Source organism: Rhineura floridana, chromosome 7, assembly GCF_030035675.1.
Source record: "Rhineura floridana isolate rRhiFlo1 chromosome 7, rRhiFlo1.hap2, whole genome shotgun sequence".
Classification (NCBI taxonomy): Eukaryota; Metazoa; Chordata; class Lepidosauria; order Squamata; family Rhineuridae; genus Rhineura; species Rhineura floridana.
Genome location: NC_084486.1, coordinates 40,075,115 through 40,094,066, shown reverse-complemented (window position 1 = coordinate 40,094,066; position 18,952 = coordinate 40,075,115). Strand labels below are relative to the sequence as shown.

The 18,952-nt window shown below is 40.3% G+C and overlaps 1 protein-coding gene across 6 annotated transcripts in view; it reads right to left on the bottom strand.

Annotated features, from left to right (window-relative positions):
* IPMK (inositol polyphosphate multikinase) overlaps positions 1-18,952 on the bottom strand; it is a 61,718-nt gene that overhangs the window by 35,525 nt on the left and 7,241 nt on the right. For all 6 annotated transcript variants that reach the window (XM_061635343.1, XM_061635344.1, XM_061635348.1 and 3 more), the window contains exons 2-4: positions 17,527-17,612; positions 13,507-13,603; positions 8,583-8,755 (exon numbers count right to left, since the gene is read on the bottom strand). In XM_061635343.1, coding sequence (XP_061491327.1) covers positions 8,583-8,755; positions 13,507-13,603; positions 17,527-17,612 — 356 coding nt within the window. The remainder of the gene's footprint in view (positions 1-8,582; positions 8,756-13,506; positions 13,604-17,526; positions 17,613-18,952) is intronic.

Genomic DNA, 18,952 nt, shown 5'->3' with positions numbered 1-18,952 from the left:
CAAATACAGGGCTGATTTAACAGTGAATCTGGCAATGATTGAAATGCAACTGACTGACGCAAGAAGATTATTATTAACGATAAAGCAATAGTATACTCCTCCCACCAAATGTTAATGAACATGTCTCTGGCAGTATAAAAACCCCACTTGAGAGACAAAACATAAACAAAGAAATTGAGTATCACATACACAACATTAATAGCTCCCTAAAACATCTATGACCAAACAGACCAAAAACTCCTGTCAAATTCAAATGCAAAAAAACCCAACCTGCAGTAAGATTGAAATTTGGATTAAATATATTAATAACTAGAGCCTCACTGAGGTCCCCATGTGGATCAAACAGAAAATATACTGTTTCTTTTTCTTTTTTCTACTTGGCTAGGGAAATTATAATCATAATCTACTGCCTAAAGGGTAATTGTTTAGGTTTTGAATGTTCTTTAGCATCAGAATCCAGTTTTATAAGTTTAAAAGCAAAATCTGTCGCATGATTAATGAATCAGAATAAGCCAATTAACTAGCTTCACTAACAGGAGGTTATGTAAAAATGTTACAGGATAAAATATTTTGAGACAGGCAGTCCAGACAAGACAGAAAATGCATCAAACAGAAGTGATATGTTCAGCTTCACTGAGGTTGTCATGTGTTAGCATTAGGCCGATTTAACAAATGTATACTAGAAATATTCTTTAGCAGATGTTGTGCGAGATAAATTCCCAACAACACAAAATGATTTTATTGTAAATAGAGGCTGGTTGGCTGAGCAGGTGGCTCACAGACTATGGAGTAGGGCCATTGCTCAGTAATAGATTATACAATTTTAATGCAGAAGGTTCTAGGTTCAATCTCATTATTATCCATTTCAGGCCCCTAGAAAGAGAGTCTGAAACAGCTTCACCCCCATGACCTTAGAGCTACTACTAGTCAGTATAGGTAGTATTAATATAGATGAATCAGTGTTTTGACTTGGGTTAAAGAGGGTTTAGCCTTCTTTTAAAAGCCTGGACAATGAATTGGCTAGATTCAAATACAGTAGGGCCCTGCTTCTCGGCACCCTGCTTTTCAGCGTTCCGTTAATACAGCGCCAACGGGGCGATCAGCTGGAGGGGGGCTGGAGCTCCCTGCACTCCAGCTGATTGCTACTGCTGATCTTCTCTTCTGGCGTGATCAGACTCCCGCTCGAGGTAATCGCGCCCGAGGAGGGGAAGATCTGATCTTCTCCTCCTCTGGTGTGATCAGCAGGTTAGGTTCCAGACCCCTGCGCTACAGCTGATCCGCTTTTCGGCAGTTTTCACTTTCTGCTGGGGGTCTGGAACCTAACCTGCCGTATGAGTGGGGCCCTACTGTATACACCTTCCACAAACAAGGAACATATTTACCAGAATCAAATAGTGTTTTTAGCATCATGTTGTGCATTGTACAAAGACTTCTGGATCAGTCCAGATACTTTCACCAGGGGGTGGTTTCTGCACCATTTTAAAGTAAATTCATTATCTATCAATTTAACACAAAATTAAGGCCTCAGGCATCCAATCTAAGATTTGTTTCAGTAACATTGACTATGAAAAACAGCTGCAATGGCAAATGTGGCAAAAATGGGGGAGGGGGAATCTGAAAAAATGGGCAAAACACTATGATGAAAATTGGTGATGGTGATTGCACTGACAGAGGTTTTCTGTTATCAAAACGTCAGGTATTTAAATTACTCTCCTTTGAGATACGAGGACTCACTAACAATTTTATAAAATGGCCAACTTCAGGATTTTTCCTCCTTAGAAGATACTTAAACTCTGTGGACGTCAACTTTCTCTACTTTGGATAGGGAAATGGCAAAAAATAAAAGCATCTGTGATACTGAAATTAAGGGCCTTAGGGAGGGGTCAAAGGTAGCAAAAGCCACAATTCTTTTTCTGTCTTTTCTTGGTGCTCACCGTGTATTTAGTGTAAAGTAGTTAACAACTGTATAAAAATTATGTCCAGACTATGGTGAATAAAACCTTTTTTGGTTGAAGTTGATATCATTTATAGAAGCAGAGAAATTAAAGATAACGCCAGTTTTTAGATTACCCTCCCCACTTTTTGACCCCTCTGTAATCAGGGGTGCCACATAATTTTTTTCTAATTGTGTTTCTGGTGTTTCAATATGGGTACGAATGATATAATTTTTTGGATTTTTTTTTTAAAATAGTGCAGCAGCCACTTATATTCACATCCAGTGAAATCTACTGGAATGATCCTTCTGCGACTTGAGCAGACCAGAGTGTGACTGGGCACAAACAGGAACCAATTGACTAAATGTTTCTGAGAAAAGCTGTCAGGACTAAGAAACAAAATATATTTAATGGTAAATAGCAGCTAGTTTGCTCAGATTTGGGGTGGGGGCCATAGAACATAAATCTCTAACCCCAAATGATATTTTGGCAAAAAAAAAAAGGTAGCACAAAAAATATTGTCAAAAATTTATACAGTGGCTATATGGACAATGTTTACAAAGCTGTGGACAAGCACTGTTGCCTCTCTCACCCAACTACTATCCTTTTTCTCTTGCAGAGATCCTGGTTTGCATTAAGCCAAACCATTAAACCCAGGTTATTAATTGCCTAAAAAAGAGGTAACATGACACGAGGTACAAAAAATTACTCATGGAGTGGCAAAAATAGGTATATTTTCTGCCCTTCTCATAAAACGAAAGCATGTAAGAAAACCCCTACTGGATCATGTCAAAGGCTGATCTAGTCCAGCATCCTGTTCTCAGTGGCCAACCAGATTCCTAGGGGCAGCCTGCAAAGTCAGCTGGAATTGTGAGGATTAGTTTTTTAAAAAAAACTTTTTATTCAATATTTTGTCATCTGCAAATGCAAAAAACTGAACTTCAAAAACATGGTTAAGAAAGATTATGCACTGTTATTTCTACAGCCTATAATAAAGTAGGAAGAGCTCTGCTGGATTAAGCCAAAGGCTGATCTAGTCCAGCATCTGTTCTGACACTGACCAACCAGGTGCCACTGGGAAGCAAGCAAGCATGATGTGAGTGTGACAGCACTCTCCTCACCTGCAGTTCCCAGTAACTGGCATTCAGAGGCATATTGCCTCTGACCATAAAGGAGAGCATAGCCATCATGTCTAGTAGCCATTGACAGTCTTATCCTCCATGGATTTCTCTGATCCTTTTTTAAAGCCATCCAAGTTGGTGGTCATCACAACCCATTGTAGGAGTAAATTCCACAATTTAACTACGCACTCTGAAGTAGTACTTTCCCTGGGTGTGCACAAGTTCTAGTATTTATAAGACACAGTGAAAAACCTTTCACTATCCATTTTCTTCACACCACGCGTAATTTTATACACCTCTATCATGTCATCTTACACGCTTTTCCTCTAAACTAAAAAGCCTCAAATGTTGTAACCTTCCCTTATAAGGGCATTACTCCCTCCCTCTGATCATTTTGGTTACCCTATTCCAAACCATTTCCAACTCTAAAATATCCTTTTTGAGGTGGGTCGACCACAACTGTGCCCAGTATTCCACATGCGGTCATGCCACAATTTGTATAACATTATGATATTGGCAGTTTTATTTTCAGTCTCTCTCCGAATGATTCCTAGCATAGAATTTGCCTTATTCACAGCTGCCACACACTGGGTCGATATCTTCATTGAGCTATCCACTATGATCTTAAGATCTCATTCCTAGTCAGTCACCACCAGTTCAGACCCCGTAAGCATATAAGTGAAATTAAGATTTTTGCCCCAATGTGTATCACTTCACACTTGTTTACAAGATGTACACTGTAAATTAAATTGAGAGGTCCCATTCAAGCTGTTACCAACTGAATTATGTGAGGGTATCCTTTCAGGGCTGTTTGCCAAATCCTGCTATATCAACGACTCAGTGAGAACCCTTCTTTACACTTCCAGAACATCCATTTGAGAAGCCAACAATAAGAACAGAATCTTATTAACTCCTTCACTCTGGCCTCTCACTCCAGATTCCCGTTAAAGCCATCAGATAACCCCCAAAACTTAAGAGTGTATATTTGAAACCACCCTGCCTCTCTCACAGGGAGCCTCACCAACATCCCTTCCCTTCCTTGACTCTCACTCACAGAGGGGAACCGATAGTAAATACAACAAAGTTGATCCTGAGGTGGGGTTTAGACCACAAACCCCTCCACTCCTCTTCCAAGGACTGGAGCTCCCACAGGAGCTCTGATTTTTGCATAGTTTATTTCCAGCCCTGCCACTTTCTGAAAATTAAGAAGCTGACCCTTCAATGCTGGTATGGGTCTACTAAAATTCTGTCACTAATAATATGCCATTGGCATTGAGGGTAATGATATACTTCTTAGCATTCACAATGACTCCCTCAGTCTGAGGGTCTACCTTAATCCTGCTCACCAGTACCTCTATGGCTAATGAAAAGAGATCTGGGAGAGAGGATAGCCCTGTTTCATTTCCCGGATAGATGAACTGTGGGAGAAACTTATGCGTTAAAATTAATTTGAGTTAAAGAAGATAAATATAATTATTTATGGCATTCAAAATTTTGGGGCTGCAGATAGGTGAAAATCACATAAGTGTTAGTAACCAAGGCACATTACTGATTATATCCAACCACTTATTAAAATGGTATCTGTGAAGAGTTTGTACTTGGGGGAGGGGGAGGAAATCTTCCCAATTCTTGTCTCGCTGAGGTTTTTTTCCTTTTCTGGATCTACTAGGCAGCATCAATCTGTTTCCTCTTTGTGCAATAGTAACAGTCAGAAAAGTTCAATTCATCTCATTGAACAGGACTGTCCCCTGTGCCACTGTACACACTGCATGTAGTTTGCCACCAAAGGTTTAAAGGGACAACCCCATCTATATATATTATATTAGCTTTCTGGAGGACTACTGTGAAGGATTTAAATTTCTTGCATCTTAGCAGGATTTCCGGATGCCACTGGCTCTCACCCTGAAAGATCTACACAGTTTCAATCTTTGTATTTAATGCTCTGGAGATTCCTCAGTGCTCTATAGACCTGCTTCTGCCCACCCAGTCAACAGCTCTCAAAGCAAACAATATTTCTTGGGGGTCCTACATCTTGTCTGTCTCCCCAGTACCCCCTTTTGATGTCACTTTCTGAAAGTGGGACTCTTGGCAGCTCAGAAGTGCAGGTTAAGGGATGTGACTCTAACCCTTTAATACCTCAGGCAGTATCTGAGCCAGCTCTGGACACCACCTTCAGACTGGTGTTTGGGTATGGGATAAAAGGAGGCACTGCTGTGGGTGACGGGGTGACTCCTACAGGGAGCGACCCCAAAGGGGCACTTTCTTTGTTGTTATTTATTATGGTCCCCCCTCTGTGAGTGAGAGGTAAGGAGGGGGTGTTGGTGAGAGATGCAGGTTGGTTTCAAATATACACTCTTAAGTTTTTGTGATTATCTGATGGCTTTAACGGGAATCTGGGGTGAGAGGCCAGAGTGAAGGAAGAGATGGAAGCCATTGGTTGCTGACAGAAGAGTGGCTTCCTATGAAGATTTATTTATTTATTTTTATTTAATTTATATCCCACCCTTCCTCCCAGTAGCAACCCAGGATGGCAAACAAAAACACTAAAATGTTTTTTACAAAAACATGCTAAAATGTCATAAAAACAGACTTTAAAATATATTAAAACAAAACATCTTTAAAAACATATTTTTAAAAAAAGCTTTAAAAACATCTTAAAAAGCAATCCCAACACAGATGCAGTCTGGGATACGTCTCAACTTAAAAGGCTTGTTGAAAGAGGAAGGTCTTCAGTGGGTGCTGAAAAGATAACAGAGATGGCACCTGTCTAATATTTAAGGCAAGGGAATTCCAAAGGGTAGGTGCCATGACACTAAAGGTCCGCTTCCTATGTTGTGCAGAACGGACCTCTTGATAAGATGGTATCTGCAGGAGGTCCTCACCTGCAGCGTGTAGTGACTGACTGGGTATATAACAGGTAAGTTGGTCTTTCAGGTACCCAGGTCCCAAACTGTATAGGGCTTCAAACACCAAAACTAGGACCTTGAACTTAGCCCAGTAGCTAATAGGCAGTCACTGCAATTCTTTCAGCAGCAGGGTGACATGCTGGCGATACCCTGCCCTAGTGAGCAGTTGCGCCACTACATTTTGCACTAGCTGCAGCTTCTGGACCAACCTCAAGGGTAGCCCCACATAGAGCACATCACAGTAATCCAACCTGGAGGTTACCAGTGCATGGACAACAGTGGTCAAACTATCCTGGTCCAGAAAAGGCTGAAGCTGGTAGAAGGCACTCCTAGCCACTGAGGTCACCTGGGCCTCTAGCAATAAAGATGGATCCAGGAGCACCTCCTGACTATGAACCTGCTGTTTCAGAGAGCGTACGACCCCATCCAAAGCAGGCAACTGACCAAATATCCAAACTCAGGAATCACCAGCCCACAGCATCGCTAGGATTCAGACTCAATTTATTGGCCCTCATCCAGCTCACCAGTGAGTCCAGGCCAGTCCATGGCTTGCACAGTCTCTCACAATTCATATGCTATGGAGAATTGAGCTGGGTAACATCAGTGTTCTGCTGACACCTTGTCCCAAATCTCCTGATGACCACTGTCAAGGGCTTCAAATACATGTTAAGCAGCATTGGGACCACGATGGTACCCTGCAGCATCCCACAGCGCAACTGCCAGGGGGCCAAAAGACAATTGCTCAATGCTATTCTCTGAAAACAACCCTGGAGGTAGGATCAGAACCACTGTAAAACAGTGCCTCTGATACCCATCTCGCTAAGTCAGCTCTGAAGGATACCATGGTCAATGGTATCAAAAGCCACTGAGAGACTGAGTAAGAATAATAGGATCAAGTAAGAATAAGAAGATTGATGAAGAGGTGATTTTTAGAGCACTTTACAAGATCAAGCTGCTATGAAATGTTTGTACTTTTAAAGTTTAGTTTCTATAGGTTCTTAATGCATTTTATAGATTTGCGTATTTTTTAATATATGATCATGTCGTTAGGATCTTTGTGCACCTTTCAAAAAAGTTAAGCCCCTATGAAAAATTTTATATACTTCGTTAGTTTTTGTACTATCTGGTATAGTGCTGACAAGCAGTGACTGCTAGTTATATTATTGTTGACTCACAACTGCATTGGAATATTCATTATACTTTTCATTAATATATACTAATTGATTAACCGTTTGTTCCATGATGACTTTAAATGTTATAATGTTCATATGATCAAACGGAGTTATTTGTTGGATTGCTATGTTCTGAAATAACTTTGTACTTGATTGGTATTGTAATGATGTATTGACTTTCATTTTCTTTGTTCTGTTTTGAGCTGCTTTGAGCATATTTATATGGAAAAGTGGCATTCAACTTTAAATAATAAAATAATGTCTCCCCCATCTTTTTCAAGGATGAGCATAGTCATATGTTCTGACGATTGCAATCCTCCTGATACTCCAAGTTGGATTGGCAAATCTCTAATATTACTTTCCTGAAATGGGACTTATGCTAGCCCTTCACATAGTTTAAGTAGTAAATTCTTTACAATTTTGAAATACTAGTTTACCCTCTTTGAGCTGAGATGGTCCAGCAACACATTCTAAGGTGTAGGTAAACAGGGAATCAGGACGGGACAGGTTGATTCTTCCTTCTATCAGTGAATGACGGCAGTTTCCCAATTCCTAAGACCTTGAAGGCTATAAGTATTCCTGCAGCCCACTAGCTCAGAGCCTTATAAGCAGGGTGGTGGCACTGCTATCTAAAGGTTGGAGTTGTGGGTGGCACTTTGCCCCCTTGCAGGGTGGATGTATCCAGAGAGCTCCAAAACAAAAGAAATCAATGGCTACTCATCATGATAGATACATGCTACCTTCAGGATCAGAGACTGTATGCCTAGTTGGCCACTGTGGAAGACAGGATGGTCAGATTCAAAGTTTTTGTTTAGAATTCTCCAGTTCAGATGTAACGCAAACCAGGATCTGTGCTATGGCAAAGGGAACATACAGCCATGACACTCATTCCCAGCTTCATAAGCTATGGACAAACCTGACAGTGATCCTTAATAACCAAGTAATAAATCTAGCCATTTCTTAATGTTATTGAGCAAAACATTGCAATGGAGCACAGGTATGGGAAGTGAGAGGCAGAACTGTTGATACTCCAGCATGGTAAAGGAGGAAGGATAAAGCAGTGCAAGAAAATCAAGGAAATTAAAAGAAATCATTATCAAAGCCCAAGGACACATCTAGACAGAGTATAGGCCCCTCCATTAAAAAAATTAGAAAATCTTGGGAGAGATGCTGTTTATTGTAGTTAGGGAGAGATCAAGAATAGGCTTTTTGTTTCCAAACTCTGCCTGCTCCTTTTTTCAGGGAGAAGTGAATGCAGATTGCCCCAGTTCAGTTGCATCTCCCTGCAACAAGGGAAGCAGAAACAGCGCATGGCAAAAAGCATGCAAAGCCATTGCTCACTCCAAATCTCTCTTCATGGGGAAAATATCCTCTGAACATGATTTTAATTGTCCACATGTTGTCAAGAGCATAAAAAGATTTACAATCCAATGGAGAACTACATCTTACCCTCATGCCAAGCACCAAGAACCCAATCTCTTCCATTAATGGGTACTTGTTGACCTGTTGCTTAATCTTCTCAGCAGAGGCATATGGATCATAGCTTTTCTGGCCTATTTTTACATCCATTATACATGGCTTTTTAAATCTGTGTGTCACATCTTCCAGTTTCAGGTACAAATCTGTTAACAATTCAGAATAAATCAGATCAATAGCACAATCTAACCAACCTACTCATTAGAGGTCAGGAGAGAGAATATAAGAACAGCATTGACTTTGTGAGTGAGTGAGTGAGTGAGTGAGTGAGGTCGGAGTTACCATGAGGCAGCCCTGCAGGTGTGCACACACCTGTACTCTACCAACAAATCTTCCCTGACCTTGCTGTCACATTGCTTCACCAGGAAGCCACTGCTACCTCTCCCCCACCCCAAACTACCGCTGTACAAGAAGTAAAATCAAGGTCACATCCACACCAGACATTTATTCCACTTTAACCTGTCATGGCTTCCCTCAAAGAATCCTGGGAAGTGTAGCTTGGGGCACTGAGAGCTGTCAAGAAACTGCTATTCTCCTCACAGAGCTACAATTGTCAGAGTGGTTTAACAGTCAGTCTCTTTTCCCAGAGAAGTCTGAGAACTGTAGCTCTGTGAGGAGAATAGGGAGTCTCCTACCAACTCTCAGCACCCTTCACAAACTACACGTCCCAGGATTCTTGGGGGAAGTCATGACTATTTAAAGGGGAATAAATGTCTGGTGTGGATGTGGTCTAAGTATCAGTTTACAAATACCATTTTGACCAACAAAGACTGACATGACTCAGGACCCCAATATCTTATTTATTTATAAGAATATTTATATACCACAATTTCATTTAAAAAAATAAAATCGGAGCAGTTTACAATTATATAATCAAAAACAAAAAAATGAATAACTGAATAGCTGACTATTACAGAAAATGTTTTTCTTAATTGTCTGCATAAACCTGGCAGCAAAGAAAGGTTTTCAGCAACCTAAGGTACTCTGGGCCTAAGATGTTTAGGACTTTGTAAATTAATACAAGGACCTTGAACCCATCTCAATAGTAGAGGGGCAGCTACAGCAAATGTTTTAACCACAGTGCCATATATTGGCAGCTATGTGTTCCCTGCATTCTGCACCAGCTGGAGCTTCCAGACCAGGCCCAAGGGCAACCTTACGTAGAGCATGCTGCAGTTACCAACAGAGGTCAGGCTATCCCTGTCCAGGATCTTCCATAGTTGGCAAACCAGACAAAGCTGGTAAAAGGCACTCATAGCCACAGAGAACAGTTGGGCCTCTAGTAACAGAGATGAATCCAGGTGTACCCCCAAGCTACATAACTGCTCCTTCAGAGGAAGTGTGACCTGGCCAGAATGGGTAACTTGCCTTTCTACTGGACATGGAAACCACCCATCCAAAGCGTTTCTGTCTTCTTAGGATACAAACACAATTTAGTGGCCCTCATCCAATCCACCACTGCATCTAGACACTGGTCCAGAGCTTTTACAGCCTCTCCCAATTCAGATGTTATGGAGAAACAGGGCTGCATGTCACCAGCGTTCTGATCGGCCACACAGGGCCTTCTCTCAATCCCGCCAACAAAAACAGCCAGATTGGCGGGTACTAGAGAGAGGGCATTCTCAGTGGCGGCCCCCACTCTTTGGAACTCCCTCCCACAAGATCTCCGGCACGCCTCTTCCCTAAATGTATTTCGGAAAGCCTTAAAGACCTGGCTTTTTCAACAGACCTTTGGGGTTTCTGGGGAGGGTTAACTGCTATAACTGTAATGCCTCCTGCCCTCTTTTAATACTGTTGTTGTAGATTTATTGATTTTACACTGTTTTATATTGTATCACTGTATTTTATTAATTGTATTTTAATGATTTTGTACGTCGCCTAGAGTGGCCATTGGCCAGATAGGCGACACAGAAATTAAATTTATTATTATTATTATTATTATTGCTCACAATGGCTTCATATAGGTGTTAATTGGCACTGGAGGCAGAACCTTGTAGCACAACTGCCAGGGGGCGAGGAGCACTCACCCAGTGCTACGCTTTCAACATGCCCTGAAGGAAAAAATGGAACCACCATAATACAGTGCCTCTGATACCAATCCCACTGAGCCAATCCAGGAGGATGCCATGGTCAATGGTATCAAAAGCTGCTGAGAGTTTGAGCAGAAATACCAGGGTCACAGTTCCCCTGCCTGTCTTATGATATCTTATGATAAATGATTGCAGGTTGATCTAGATCATCAGTTTCATCTGGAAATATCTGCAGTCACTTCACAAATACTGTCTCCACCACCTTTGCCAAGAAAAGTGTGTTGATAACTCATCTATAGTTGTTACACTCTATTGGGTCCACAGTGGGCTTTTTAAGAAGTGGACACATTTTCACCTCTTTAAGGGCAGCAGGCAACTCTTCATCACACAAAGTTGCTTGTACCCACCCTTGACCCATTCAGTTACCACACTCTGGCTAGCTTTAATATGCCAGAATGGACAAGGAACTAATGAGCAAGTGATTTGGCACATCATTGCCAGTATCCTGTCCACATCATCAGGCCACATTAACTCACACTGATCCCACAAAACTGGGTTCGACATTGTGTCGGACACATCAGCTGGCACTGCCACAATTGCAGCATCTGATTCACATAACTCCATAAATTATGAAACATCTCTCACACTTTGAACCTACCCAGATGCTTGCTTAGGGCATCATCTGAGGTCCTCCTCTGAGTGCCCCTCCAGCAAAATATAGAGGGCTGCCAAAAGAGAGAGGGCCTTCACAGTACCACCGTATCAACTGTGGAATGCCATCTGGCACCAACATGGATATCTTTTGAGACCCAGGTGAAGACTTACCTCTACTCCCAGGCACCTGATAGCTAACTTTTAACTTCCAAGGTTTGCTAGCTTTCTTAATGACTGTTTTAACAGGGATTATAATAACATTTGCAGTGGTAGATGGATGTTTTAAATTTATATATTATGATTATTGTTTGTTTGTTGCCTTATATCACAAATGTCTAAAGGAGACTTGCAATAAATACAAACAAGTAAAATACAAAACATTACATATAATACACATGTAAATTGATCATAAACTGATTCCCAATTATTCCTTTTAGTCAGTGATTGTACTTAATTATGTATCTATTACCATATCTTTTCTCATCTTGAAACACTGTTAAAAGGGCTTACTATAAATTTTTATCATCATGTGCTTTCTTAGGATGTCAGTTACAATTTGCTTCATTGTAAAGCTGATTAGGGCAGCCAGCCTTCAATGAAGCAAATTGTAACTAACATCCTGAGAAAAATATATAATGTTAAAAGTTCATAATAAAAACCCCTTAACATGCTTTAAATTGCAATGGACCAGGTGAACCAGAAAATTCATGGTGGCCATGGTCGTAATCCATTATTTCAGCAAGTCTGTCAAGACATAAGATTATTCTTTCCCCCTGAGAGGTCTCGGAGGAACAGAAAAAGTAAGGGAACTAGAATCTTTGTAATTCAGCTCACCACTAGTTTTTTTAATGTCCAATGTTTGGTAATGGACTCCAGCCAACTACCACCATGCATAGAATCCTATCCCTTAAAACTAAAAAAAGAAGAGTACAAGGATTTAAGGTGCTACCTTATAGCATTGGTCCATCTAGCCCATCTAGCAAAGGATAGCCAAAATTCCACAGTGCCCCAGGACAGATGTGTCTCTAACCATGGAGTCCCTCCCAGTCTCTCCTTCAACAGTCTTAACCATAGTTAATGCTAATAATATTTCCCTTAACCATGGGGTACAAACTAGCTTCCAGCCCTGGTTAACATTTGCCATAGGTAAGCGCATTGCCCACAACAGTGGTAAAGACCTTCAAGGAGATTCGCACACGAGATTCCTTTAATCATGGTTAGCGATCAGGAGAGTTATGCATGCATAGAACCAGCAAATCTCAACATCTGCATAATGAAGGTTAAAATGTGGTTCACCAGATGGACTGTGGATTAGCTGTATTATAGAAATGGTTTAGCTGCTTATTTTACCAGTTGTTACTTTTTACTATTTTATGCGTGAGTGTTCTGTACTAATTTTCTGTGTTTAATTGGAATGTTTTATATAATTGTCATATGTTTGATTTAACTTTATGTTGTTTGCTACCTTGTAAGAAATTTTCTGAAGTGTGGGATATAAATTTAATAAGTAAATAAACACATTTTTAAAAGGCAAAGCATTGATTTCCTCAAATAAATTTAAAAAGCATGCATAGATTTTAACAACGCACCTATGAAGAAGGTAAGAGTCAGCTGGTAAATATGCATGTAAAAGTACTCAGCCTTGCCAGAAGCAGCAGTGGTATGAAAAACATGAATAACCCAATGAAAACTTGAATAATATTGGCTGTGCATAGCACATTACATCCTTCCCAAGCAAGAGCTATCAAGGCTTATCCCCTACAATTTTTATTTTGTCTGTAACTAAATATAACAGCTCATGCTTAAATCTAAACGGGTTTTGTTGATCTGTTCATGGGCAATACTGCTTTCCTTGCGAATGTAAGAGTTTAAACTTGATTTATAACAGTATACTATTATTCAATTATATAAATGTATCATAATGGCACTCCTGCTGCTGTGAGCAGTTGAAGACATATTTTGATATACAAATGCTGCACCGGACCTTAATATGCTAATTCAATCTTACTGAAGATTCAATTTAATTTGCAGAAAGCAGCCCTTATTTACACCATATTTTTCCATCAACAAAGCATATAATTTTATCATTTCATGGTGTTCTATATGACAGGGCTTTACCATGCAGTTCTGAATTTCTGGCATTCTCAGAACCATCTCCACAAGAGTTGCCATAAAATTAGTGTCTAGCACACTGTGAGTTTTAAGAGTAGTACCATTGGGTGCAGTAGGTGGTGACCAGGTTCCATAATATTTTGGCAAATATTTTTGGAGTTCTAGCATCACAGAGTCTTCACGGCCAGCAGCATACACCTGAAATAAAAGACATTTTAAGAAATATATTTGAACCTGCAACAAACCACCCATTTCCTTCCTTTGGCAGGCTACATTTGGATAATTATAAGTTCTGTGTGTTTAAAACCTTACACCCAGAGGAATATCCAATTAGAAATGAAACAGTGTAAATGATATAACTGTGCCCAACAGTTTGACAGCTCTCATGTCTTATAAACAATATAGGTTACAGCATTTCACCACCAAAAAAATCAGAACCGAAACTGATAGAATTTGATGGCACTAAAGCACACGAGCGTCTTAGAGAACATGTGCAGCATGAGCTAATCTAATCAAAGCATTCTTATGCATACCATCGGTAGGATGGGGGATGAGAAGAAAAGTGTGGTAACCCTCTCTCATCTTCAGTTATGGCAAAATCAGGTATCAGGGGGATCATCTTTTAGCAATGCATTAATCAACTGTATTTCCACCCACATTTCTAAAATGAATAGCCTTTAAAAGATTAGACTGGATTGGTATAACCCTGGAAAGCATTCAGTAAACTCAAGATCTCTTAACACAGTCTATACATTGTGGGTTTATCTTTGACATACAGGAGTGGCCACTGTTAGAATATGACTTCTTGGCAGGGTATGTGTGTGGACTGTGAAACTTGGGTGCTACAACGTTAGAAGAACTTGTATTTCTTTTAACAGTTTTTTGTCACTGACAGCGTTTGTAAAGTAGGTAAGATGAACAAATTCTACAGCAAAAAGATGATACATTTTTAAGCGATGCAATTATTTGTTTTGCACAGTGCATCACTTGTCATTAAATATTATGCTGGAAATATTATTTTCAGTATAATGAACAGACCATGTTTTTGTAGCAAAAACAAGCTTGCAGCCAAGCCACATAGCAAACAATATCACTAATCAAGAACACAAAAAAATATTAAATTCTTTCACATGCAACTCAACACAAGGACTAATTTCTAAATGACACCAGTTTGCAATTTAGGATTGCAGCAGTTTCTGCAGCAGATCAAATTTTGACTGTTTTGATCCAACAACATCTGCAGAGGCAAAATGTTGAACATGTACTTTTCAGAGACAAAATTACACTGAAAAAGGAAATGAACAAGACCATAAAACTGAGTTACTGGATTTACAAATTACTGCTGTCCATTATACATATTTATAAAGCAAAACTGCCCTCAAACCCTTGCTGTCACCAAGAGAATTGGATTTGCTGTCACCAAGAGAAACCAGTTCACAGAATACAGGCTGCCTTGTGTGTCTCCTGTATAGTCAGGAAAAAACTAAAGCTTGCTAATAGGTTAATTTTAGGACTCTATGTTATTATTCTTAACACACTACAAATTATGATGATTTAATTCATGGGCTCCAGCTGGAAGGAAGGGTGGGATATAAATCAAATAATAAATTTAAAAAAATCATTTTACAAGTCCCACCCCTCCAAAAATATAATTCAATACAGGTGTCCAACTACAGAAGTGGTATGATAATCAAATTACTTACACTGAAGAAATCATAGAGTGTGAAAAAATATTCTGTTGTGTGAGACCATTCCTAAATGGGGATCACACATTGCCTTTGGCCTTAACAAGGTATGGAATCATTTGCAACTGAATGTTTCAGCACAAGCTGTTCAAGAGCTCTTTCATTAATGAACTATTTACATTTTCTCTCCACATGCACACAAATGTTACTGTACACAACTCTGATGGGAAGCACACAATACACACCCTGCAACTCAAAAGAACATCATAATTTACTAAAGAAAGGAGTCTACAATTTTTAAGTATTAATTTTGCTTTATTTACTACCTGCAGTTAACTTCTATGATGCATTACCCATGCCATGAGATCCAGTAACTACTAGTTACACAACCCCTGGCTTCCTGTACAACATGATTTCAAGAAAACAGGGCAGCAGGAATATTCTAGCACCCTAATGAACAATTAAAGAGACTGTTATTCAAATATCAGATATAATTTGGTACAGTGCACCACTCCCTCTTCCATCCATAAGCCACTTTTCCTACCTTCGTGCTTAGATAACCCCTTTGTTAATCAAATCAGCTGGGGCAGTTGCCAGTAGCAGGGCTGGTGCCAGGCATGACTAGGCCCTTGAGCACCAGCCTAACCTGGGCCCGAAGCACTGTAGCCCAACCCCCCATACAGGCAGCACGGGGCTAAAAAGCCTGCCTGCACATCCCACCTACCTCTCCCATCCCTACGAATGACGTGTGCACTGTACATGCATGCCTGCCATCAACCAAGATGGTGGCAGTAGTGTCAGCCCCTTCGGGAAGCCCCTGTCGCCAACTTGGTTGATGGCAGGCTTGCGCACACAGCATGCATGTCATTCACAGGGATGGGAGAGGTAGGTGGGGCGTGCATGCAGGTTTATTGAAGCCTGCAGTGCCTATATTGGGGTGGTGGTGCCTAGGAGCTCCCTCTCTGTGATCCACGGCAGGGTCGGGAGCTATTGCTGCTGCAGATGGTGGAATGGAAGCACTACTCTCCCACCCTAAGGAGGGGCCCTTTAGGGACCCCTCAGGGACCCTCAGCCAGGGCTGGTCACCCTCTGGCACCAGGCCTGGCCAGTAGTGCCACATCACAGCTGACATGAGGAAAATAAAAAATGAGGAAAACAACATGGATGTTTGCCCAACAACCAGACAGACATGTGGAAAAACTACCATGGTGGCTGTGGTGTGGACAAGATGACCACTGATTTAGGCATTTATGTAATAAGCCCATTAATTTCAGTGGGTCTATTCAGAGTATGACTAACACTGAATATCACTAGATGTTTAATTTCTAAAATGAGTCAGAGTTCAAATCTGCCTATAAGTTACATCTTTCATACAGATACTCCCTAATTCAAGATGTGTGGGGCACCTAACACACAGTGGCAAGAACGCTGCACTCCACATGTGCTCAGACACACTACACTGGCACTCATAATAGTCTTTGTGATGGAATCTGAACCCAGGATCCATTGTATAAAGTTATCCCACCTACTTCGTGCTACTCTACATAACCTATCATTTAAAAATCCACATAAATTAAAAGACTAATTATATATAATCAATTAAAAGCAAAACTAATGTTCTATCAATACAAGTGCATGCATGAATAAAAACATTTTACAGAACTTGCTAAACTTCAGAAGTGATGGACTAAGGTAAATTTCAGCAGAAAGCTAATTCAAGAGGGTGAGGATCAAAACAGGGGGGAAACTGCCTGATTCCCTGTAGCAGCACCCTGGAGATTCAGAACTAGAAACTGCCATTAATACCTTCATAACCTCAAAGTTAAAGCACAACACATAACTCTGTGCGGAATTGTTCTTGAAGGCAAGTCAAAAACATCAGCTGCTCAGAGAATGGTATGGGCACAGGTCACTAAGTCTAAAAATTTGCTTGCTGTGGCAAACATTTCTCTCTTCTAACAAGTGCTACTCCCAAGCTTGTCTATGTTGTGTTGCACTTCTGAGATGTTCCAAATGCCTCCCAAACACAATGTGAAATGGTCAGGTTCCAGTTTTCTTCTGAGCTGGGGAGTGAATCCAGGGGATTTTTATGATTGTGCTCTGACTATTATAAACAAGACCAGCCAAAGTTTGCAGATTCATAGATTCACCAGTTACATCTGACCTGACTACATAACAATACTTTAGAAGCTGTTTCAATGCTTCTTGTAATCTACAGAAGCCTTACATATTTAGGTCCAAAGGTTGTGTCCACATGTTTAATCAGTCTCCAGCACCGACCAAGAATACCATCTTGAGAGTTTGCAGCTTACATGCTGAGTTGGGATAGTAAAGTTACACGCAGATGTTCCCAGTGATAGCTACACAGAGCGGTGGTTCAACTCAGCATGATGACGTAACTTCAGATAGTTAAAGGATGAATTAGAAAACACTTACCTTGTTATAGAACTCTAGTTCTCTGGGCCCTCGAGGTGGTGGCTGTAATTGTTTGAGGACTGTGCCGTCAGGATGCTGCAAAATGCCTGGGTAACAAAAAATAAATTTGTCCTCATCTACAGATGCTTATGTTTTTGAGGCAAACTATAAGAACAGAATCTAGCATATATACTAGCAGTTCTAAAGACAAAAGTGGCCCAAGAAGAGAGTTAATGTGAATTATGAAACCACTTTCTTTCAATGAAGTCTATAAAACAGGGAAAATAAACCTTCACTTTCAGCCCACAGGGTTTCTGTATTTCTAACATACTGGGCACATGCTGCTTTCCTGGACTATCTAGAAGGCTCAGGGGAAAGACTAAAGAGGAGAGACATCTCTTAACAATGAGCAAATTGAGTGTTTAGAAGCCTTTAGAGTCTGGCATCCATCCTGCAGACCAAGCAAGCCTTTTACACATTGACCTGGTTCACACATAATGCTAAGCATGGTTTGTTTAACAACTCAGTAGTTAACCATGCGTTGCCCTACAGACAAACTATGGCTTGTTGCTCCAAAATTTGGGGTTTTTCCACATGCTCGTCTCATGCCTTTGCACCTTGATCAGCAACTGGGGTGGGGTGACCAAACAAACTATGGTTAAGGAAGGTGCTGAGTTCAAAACAAAGCAAAGTTCATGAGCAAAGAAACCATAGTAAAGCTGCTGGGCATGGTTCATGCAACACTAAGACATAGTTTATTAAACCTTGGCTTAGTGTTTTGTGCGAACCAGGCCAAATATGGAGCAAGAGATTAACAGATTTTACAGGTAATTTCTCTATTTTTCCATCACCAAAACAGAATCTTAATTCTGAACATCACATTTACTGAATAATGTTATTGTGGAGTAAGTTTGTCCAAGAACAAAGCTTGCTAAATCAAGGCAAAACAATTTGCTGCTTCATATAATTTGCAAGCTAATCACCACTTAACTAATTAACTTTCAAAGACCATTATTGGTTGCAAAGAGCAATGCAAAGTGCTTTGCTTTAACCCAGCAAACTGCATTCTTTGATCTTCATAAGCCTTGAAAAATCTGAAACACACATCAAGAATGAACTTTTTAAAATCTGCTGCTACTTTGCAAACTAATTCTTTGCCACACCAGAGATGCTAAGCAAGTCTTTATAGAATATTTTGTAAGTACACCTCACAGGAAAAACCAAGTTCATAATTTGCAAGCAAGAAGGCAACCTAAATCTACTGCATAGACTAAAAGCATGACATTATGTATTTTAAATTTTGCATATTTTAGGAATAGAATCTGAATAGGTCTAATTATTGAGACCCTGACTTTGTTTTCATTATGGCTTTAAAAAAAGGGTCAGAGTACAACTTTTCAACACTGAGGAGGAATGTCTAAATCCACAAAAATTACTGGGCAGCAAT